Source organism: Drosophila albomicans, chromosome 3, assembly GCF_009650485.2.
Source record: "Drosophila albomicans strain 15112-1751.03 chromosome 3, ASM965048v2, whole genome shotgun sequence".
NCBI classification, from domain to species: domain Eukaryota; kingdom Metazoa; phylum Arthropoda; class Insecta; order Diptera; family Drosophilidae; genus Drosophila; species Drosophila albomicans.
The window spans coordinates 54,928,659-54,937,108 of record NC_047629.2 but is presented as its reverse complement, the minus strand read 5'-3'; the positions used below and the strand labels follow the sequence as shown (position 1 = coordinate 54,937,108).

At 31.8% G+C, this 8,450-nt stretch overlaps 1 protein-coding gene and 1 long non-coding RNA gene across 2 annotated transcripts in view; one reads left to right on the top strand and one right to left on the bottom strand.

Annotated features, from left to right (window-relative positions):
* Positions 1-415: 415 nt before the first annotated feature.
* Positions 416-8,450, bottom strand: part of LOC117570178 (hormone receptor 4) — an 83,713-nt gene continuing 75,678 nt past the window's right edge. Inside the window, 6 exon segments of the mRNA XM_052005307.1 lie at positions 416-2,777; positions 2,895-2,958; positions 4,206-4,360; positions 4,996-5,067; positions 6,351-6,407; positions 6,611-6,668. Coding sequence (XP_051861267.1) covers positions 2,739-2,777; positions 2,895-2,958; positions 4,206-4,360; positions 4,996-5,067; positions 6,351-6,407; positions 6,611-6,668 — 445 coding nt within the window. The 3' untranslated portion in view covers positions 416-2,738.
* Positions 5,877-6,183, top strand: LOC127565671 (uncharacterized). Its single transcript, XR_007955001.1, has 2 exons — positions 5,877-5,941; positions 6,043-6,183. It is a non-coding gene; the product is annotated as an uncharacterized LOC127565671 (long non-coding RNA).

The following is an 8,450-nucleotide window of genomic DNA, read 5'->3' as shown; positions in this document are numbered from 1 at the left end:
GAGTTGCAATTGCATTTGCATTTTACATATTTATAGGTTGATTTTCGGATCATACCTTTTGCTTAAGACAAAAATTGTGTTATCATTTTGTTTTTGTTTTAAAAAATTTGCGGTGGAAGTTGAGTTTATTAAATTTTTATATATGTATCTATTATCTGTAAGTTTATTTTAATAACTACTTGGTTTATTTCTTGCCTTGTTTTCTTTATCAAACCCAAAGGTGTTGTTCTCTTTATAATTCAGTGTTATTTTGTTCTGTGTGCGGCCAAAAAGTATGCTATACTTTTCGTATGTCTATTTTGTTAATATCATTGCTATTTTAAAAATTTATTAAATTTAATTACGTGTCTATTTAATTCACTTGAAAGCTACATTTAATTTGGCAATTGTTGGGTTTGATTTTATTTATTCATACTTCTTTTTTTTTTTGTTTTTTGTTTGTTAATCTTTCACTTTTCGTACATTGATTTTGTGTGTCTGTCAGCATAAAAACTAAATCTAACTAAAAATCATTTTATAAATATAAACTTTGGCTTGAAAAATGTCAACGTAATTATGCTTAAAACATTGTATATATATAATTTTTTTTTTTTTAGTATTTTTTCTTTTTATAATATTTAAAGAAACATTGTGAAAACATTTCAAAACTGAGTATGACATAAATTGCTTCAAGTTTCTGTTGTTGTTGTTCGTGTGTGTGTGTGCGAATAAGATCGTGTGTGTGTGCGTGTTTGTTATTTTAAAGAAATGTCATAATTAATATGTACAATCTGAGACAGTGTGTGACTGTTGTAAGTAGAAGCTCTTTGGACTCTGGCTCTTGAATGGAGCATAAACGTATGTGTGACGTGTATGTTAGAGTATTCGAGTATTTTAATGAATCTAGTTGTAAGGAGATATTCGAAAGCAACACCTAAAGAACGATTGCACAATTACCACACACACAATAACTAATGAAAGGTATTTGTTTGTTCTAGCGTAGGTTTGTTTTTAAACAACTAGTATAAATTTGACGACAGTAGCTGTCTAAGAATCGAAATAGAGAAAGACTTCGTATTATTTATTTGAGCAGAGAGAGTTTTCACATCCATTTCTCATTTCTCCAACAAACATTTCAAAATACACAACGTTTAAAGTTAATTGTGTGCATTATATAGACTTTTATAGTGTGTGTCAAATAAATTCTTAGCTTGTTTGTAGGGAAGTTTCGTGGTCTAGGCCGAAAAAAGAACAACACTGAAACGACGTGAAGTTTTATAATTTATAAATTTTAGTTTTTTTTTCTCATTTTGTTTGTAATTTTTTTTGTTTAGTTTTTTTTTGCACAACACACAAAGAAAGTGCTACGGAGTTAAGAGCTAAAAATTTACTTTTTTACTTGTTACTTTTTTTAATGTTTAAATTTAATGCTTACTACACAATTTTCACGATTTCTTTTCTGAGGATTTTCTTTCTGTCACTGGAAGCTTGAAGTTAAAAACTATCATGTATTATTATTTGTAGTTTATTTTTCTCATTATTCTTTAGCTAGCTGCTAGGGCCGCATTAAAGTAATTATTATTGTATATTCCAAGGATATGTCTACGTGTTGATCTTTTGCATTTACGAGTACCTATGCGCTACGTGTTGAGCAATTTTATTGAGTTGACTTTGCATTTTAGCTGCCAAATAAAATACTAGGAACAATTAGAAAGCAAAAGCAAATGTATTAAAACATTAAATATTAAAAATAAATTCGTTGATAAAAGGATCTTTTGCAAAATGTACATGTAATAAAACGAGTATTCTTTGGAGTTGTCAAATTGTAAAAAGGAAAGTATGTTCGTGGATAAAATCTGTTTGTGCTCCAAAAGTGAATATATATAATATATATGTATGTTGTATATACTTGGATAATCGTATTTTTGTTGTTTGTTTTGGCAACTTTTTTTCCATAGCTTTTGCGTATATTATAGAAAAATAATGTAGAATTTGTTTTTGTTGCTTTTGGTTGACTACAAACTACAATGCTAAATGTAACAATTACATGAAACAGAAATAATCATAAATATAAAGCTAACTTATTGAACAAAAAAGTGTTTCTTTCGTTTTTGTTGCTTTTTCTTTTTCTTTTTTTTTTGAGTATGCAGCTTGAAAATACATAAAAATTGCTCATTTTTGATATACAAATACAATATCTATAGGTATAATAATTATACATATATCCCGTGGGTATATATTTTATATATATATATATATATTTATATATAAATTCTGATTTGCCGCACAAAAATTTCAGCTTTTGTTTTTGTTAAAAATCTACGCATGAAGCACGTTTTGCAAACTAATTGCCATTTAAATATCTTGTTTATACTGCATTTGCTTTCTTCTCTTCTTTCTTTTCTTTTTTTTTTATCTTTTTTTGGACGACATTGATTTGTTTTTTGTTTTGCTTAATTTGCCACAGTTTGCATGTTGTTTTTTTTTTTGTTTTTTTTCGAGTTTTTGTTTTTTGATGTGGCTGCTTTTAGCTTTGATTTTCAACTCTCCATATTGAGTGTGGATTTCAATTTGTATTAGTTTCATCTTTGAGCGTCTGTTCAGTGTGGATTGAGTATCTGCATCTATCAGTTTAGAGTTAACTGCTACTTACTGCACTGTAGAGGAGGAGTACGAGTATTTACGTCTAATTTTTGTTCATACATTGAGCATTTTCGAGAGGAGTCCAAGTGCATTATTTGGCTGACTTGTGTAGCTTTTTAATATGGCATGAATCGTCCACCGCGATACATTGTTGCCTGTGTGTTGAGAAAACGACACAAAAGAGACAATAGACAGTAGAAAATATATTAAATTCCGCAAAAAACAATTTATTTTCGAACAGTGACTGCTTGTCATTCAAGAGACACACTTACCCCATAGCCAGGCACGGGTCCAATTCCATGGCCTAGATAAGGTTCCGCATATTCGCGCGCATATCTAGAAATATTTCGTTGACATTCGATTAGTCGAATATAAAATTACAATTTAAATGAAGTGGCATGAAAGTGTTTAGTATCGCGATGAGTGAGTCCAGTCTGTGTTAGGTTTGCTTTTAATTAATTGTGTTAGTTCCTTAATCTTTATATCTTCTTCATTATCTTCGTCTCAAATGGATTTACAATTATTGTCATCATCTTCCAATTATTACAGTAAGTAATAATTATAATAATGTATTATTATTAGCAAGTTTTAGTTATGTTAGCGCTAATTAATTGTGTTAGTTGGTTAATCCTCTTATCTTCTTCATTGACTTCATCTCAAATATACAATTATAGTCATCATCTAATTTTTTTAAGTTTTAGTTTTGTTAGCGATAATTAATTGTGTTAGTTCGTAAATCCTTATATCTTCTCCATTGCCTTCATCTCAAATTTGTTTACAATTATCGTCATCATCTTTTAATTATTAGTAAGATTTAGTTTTGTTAGCATTTTAAAAAGTTTGTGGTTTGTTAGTTTCAATTCTTTAGCCTTCGTTGTTACAATTCCTTGATAAGTAAGTTTATAAGAGTTAATTTGGTACCAAAGAAAATAAAATCAAGAATAATTAGTAATGAAAATATGCTTGTTAATAAATAAAAAAAAAGTTTAAATTAAATAAGAAAACCAATTCATATCATACATAAAAACTTGATAAACTTATTGATTTCAAATAAAATAATAAGTTCCAAAAATAATATAACAGCAATAACCCATAATGCAAAAATGAAGATTTCAAATAAAATTGTATACAAAATAATATAAAGTCAATAATCTATAACTCGCAAAAATATATAGAATTTTTCAAATAAAATAATATGCAAAATAATAAGTATACAAAATAATATACACTCAATAATTTAAAATTAAAATTATGAATTCCTAATTTATGTTAAAACAATTCTAAACTAAATGTTTTATATAAATGCACTTAAATATTAATCGAGCCCTTCTTCGACTTTGCAACAGGGTTCTCGACCTACCTACATTATCATAAACAATAGAGCCCATACATTTGAACCATTTTTAGTAGATTTAGAATTATAGTTGGAGGTTAAGGTTAGACTGAATTCAGTGTGTTAATTGTGAATGTCGTGAACAATGATGGAAATGGAAGGAAGTATCGGATGACCATGTCACCCAACAACCAACATCCAACAGGTTAACAGGCACTCTGTCAGATCGCATGCTGTGAAGGAAACTTACCCCGCTACGGTGGCGTAGCCAGCGAGTGCTGGTTGGGCGGCGGCAGCTGCGGCGGCGCCATACCGGGCAGCGACCGCCGTGTAAGTGGTGGCCGCTGTGGCGTATGCCTGCTGCTGGGCCTGAGACAGGGGTGTCTTTAACAGCGGAGCTGTGGCCTGGAATAATGTGAAGCAGATTGTGTGTTAAAGGGGGCGAAGTTCGAACGTCGGCAACGTCAACGACACTACTAGCGACAGGTGATAGAGAGACAGAGAGAGAGCAAAATGGCAAAAAGAGTTAAGAACCTAAACCGAACCAAATAATAAAGGTAACGTAAAAGGAGTGCAAACAAATTAAAATCAGAGTGTGTTCTTTTTTTTCTTTTCGTTTTGTGATATTATTAGGTTTAAGTATAATTGAGGGCGGTGACCAGCGAATCTGAACTACAAAACCCAAGATGCCAAAGATCCGTTGGATATAAATCAGTAATATATAAGTACGAGTATTAAATAAATGCTACAAACAAAAGCGCCAAATGTGCAGGGGTATCGTAAAGAACTTATACCATATCGATTAATAGCTAAGGTTAAGATCGTAACTTAAATGAACGGGTGCAATACATAGAGCGTAGATATAGATAGATATACGAGTAAATACATATATTGTGGAGTATATTGTGACAAACACACGCACAAATCAAAAAATCAAAAAATAATGGGGGCACAACAACAAACAAACGGATCTAATACACGAACGATTATTGAATGCATTTATCAAAAGTTTGTTGCTAGCTAAAAATGATTATTTTTACCAAAACATTCTGTGGTACCGGAATGCGGTTGATCGTATGTGGGGTACTGTTTAGCGTAGTCACAGTGCGGCGCTGTAAGTTTTTCGATATATATTTGGTATAATTTTTGTATTCGTTTTTTTTTTTAATTTTTGATTTATATAGATTTCGATTTTGGTTTGTTGTAGTTGTAGTTGTGGTGGTTGTTGTTGCGTTTTGTTGTAACAGTCGTGAAAAAAGTAACCAAAAAGAAGAATCATTCTTAGTATTTACGAAAAATGTTTACAGCATTGAAGAATATTTATTTATAGTATGCTACTTAAGATTATTAATTTGTATGTAGAATATAGACCAACAAATATATATTTAGAGATTGATTGCAAAAGCAAAAGAGAAGGAAATAAACGAAAAGTAGCGTGAGAAATGTAAAAACTAATTTTATTTTCTCTTTCCAAATTAAGATTAACTAGAGAGAGAGAGCATCATTGAAAGAGAGAAAGTGGCATGCAGCCTGAAAGTATGCAATTCGCCTTTTTGTTGGCTGCTGATCATCAAAGCACTTTTGTTACAGTTTTTGTTTGTTGTAAGAAGAAAGAAATTTGGTTAACAAAAAAACAAATGAATCAAGGATGCAAATAAGTAATCGCTGCATATGTGAGTAAGTTGAGAATCAAGTTCAAGTCCAAGTTGACTTGGGTGTTTCAATCACAATGGATAAATACATACATAAATACAAGTATGTAAATACATAAAAGCAGTTATATTGATGTACGGTGATTAGTAAATGACACTTAGCACTTGGCCTATTAACAAATGTTTGTTTATTTGTTGTATTGTTTTGTGATGATTTATGTAAGTACGAGTACGAGTACAATAAATACAGTATGTATTATACGCTTGTGTATCACCAAAATTTTACAGACGCATTTGCACGACCAGATACCAAAGGAAATCAAAAGTGAGTAACGTAAGTAATAATAAATTGATAGAGAAGTGTTTCTCATTGCGTGTGAGTGTGTGTGTCTGTGTGTGTTTGTAGATACATAAAACAGTGTGGGTGTTTTATAGTTGTCTGTGTTACACATCTCAATCAAAAGAAACGCGTCGTTAGTTCATTGAAATGCAAAAGAAACAAAATCTGCTCGAAAAGAAAAACCATGTCAAAAATGTGTGTAAATTATCAATCGATCAATTGGTGTCTTTTCACAGGCTACCATCAAAATGTCAAAATGTAAAAGTATAAATAATATAAAATGTATGTAGTAAATGTACGAGATAATATGTTCAATAAATACAAGTACGAGTAGTTTAAATAGCGTTCTTAATTCGGTATTGTTTGGTACGAATAGCGTATTAATTTGAATAAGTTTCATTACATTTAATATGGCGGCTGGCTGTGCGGCTGGAACTTCAGTGACCGGTTTGGCGGCTGCCTGTAAAATTTATATATAACATATATATATTTTTATATATATTGCTTAATCTTTCTTTGTTTCAATGTTCAATGTTAGAGTTTTAGTTTAGCTAGCCAGCCAGCTTTAAACTATGTGGACTAACAATAGCTTAGCAAATTCTATAAATAATTCTAAATCTAACTCGATCGGGGAATTCAGGGAGATTTTTCTGTTCAACTTACCTGGAAGCGTAGATTTGGATCAGCGGCGGCTGCTAAGAAGGGATGATCATAGTATACGCTGTTTGTGTTGAGAAGAGGAATAAAGTGAAATGAATACATTAATAATGGTTCAACTTACGACTTTCAATTGTGATTTGGAATGACAGTCGAGACAGATGGATTTTTGGCCAATTGGATACAGTTAATCAATCTGATTCGGCTGCCATTTGCTGGCACTTAAAAGCAAAATTCAAAAATTGTTATTTATTTTAATTTACGTTGCATAGTTTGATTTATTTTTTAACGCACTTGTGTGTGGGTTTTTGGGGAGTTTGGGACGCTATGAGCAGGCTCGCAGGTTGAAAGGGCAAAGCTTTGGCTTACCAATTACCGAAAAACAATATTTGAATTTATGCCAAAACTTTGCCGCTTCCCATCGGCCTGTTATTGTAGTTGTTGTTGTTGAAGTTTTGTACCGGGTGCATTGGGTATAAAATGGCTGAAACTTAAGGCGTAACTGAAAACGTAACAAAGTCGTACCATATCCCATTCCCTAGCACGAATCCCAAACATACCTAAACAGCCTAATCACTAGTCACAAACTGATCTACCTGACTATCATCTTTGTCTGTATGTTCCATATAGTTTTCCCTATAGTTGTTGATGACGAGCTGATTTAGCTGATTGTTAGGTAATGCATATGCATATAAGTAAAATGATAAGTAGAAAAAACGCTAGCAAGGATAACCAACCATACAATTAGGTGTAATACACATTCCATTTGTCCTGCGACAACTAAAGTACATTAAAACATTTCTTGCTCGATTGCTTTTCGATTCATTATTCATTTCGACAGAACAGACACTCATGCACCTAGCTAATTAGTTTTTGGTATTTTGATAGTTTGTTTGCTTTTTGATAGTGTATAATTTGTAATTTGGTTATCATCATTCGTACGCTAGTTTAATGTAGTTATTTAGAGAACAGCAGCCACAGTAATGAACAAAGGAAACATTTGTGTATAATATAGTTTGTAAATAATAAGAATATAGAGAGGAAACATGCGCGACAGCAGCAGCATCAGCAGCAGACGCATCAAGAAAAAACGAAAAACAGAAAAAAACATAAAAAAAATACGTATCAATATCAAATTCATTATACGCCTAGTGGTACACAATATATAAAATACGCAGTTCCCTTTAACCAAATTAGTCCAAGAAACAACAAAAATATTTAGATATATTCGTACATAAATATATATATGTGTGTGTAAATAAATGGTATTAAACGATGCCAAAAACTGCTCTCAGTCAAGGAATAGAATATTTATGAGATATGTATGTTTAAAGTAATTAATTTTTTTTTGGTTTTTTTGATGCCGTGCTTTAATTGGTTGCTGCTTTTAATTGATTGAGTTGCTGTTGAGTTGAGTAGTTGGAGTTTTGTTGAGTAGTTTGTTGTTTTTATACAAGAGAGAGAGAGACAAGTCTAAACTTGCGATTCAATTAGATGGTAGTACATTAGGCAAATGTGACGCTATGCATAAGATATTACGAGTACGAGTACGAGTACTTATAAAAACGTTACACACACAAGGTAGCTAATATCAAAAATTCACCGCATAGACCATTAAAAAAGAGAGAGAGACAAAAAAAAACAACGTTAAAGCTATGAAACAAATTGACGCTCGACGATGTGGGGAGCGGGCTCGGAGCTGGGGGGAAGGAGGCTTAGCTGGGAAGGATGTGTGTTGTAAGTTAAGTGTATCAAATGATGTGTGTGTGTGTGTATGAGGAGGCAGTGTTTGGTATGCGTGTCTAACCAACAGCAGCATGGCCAACAGAAGCAGCGGCAACAACAG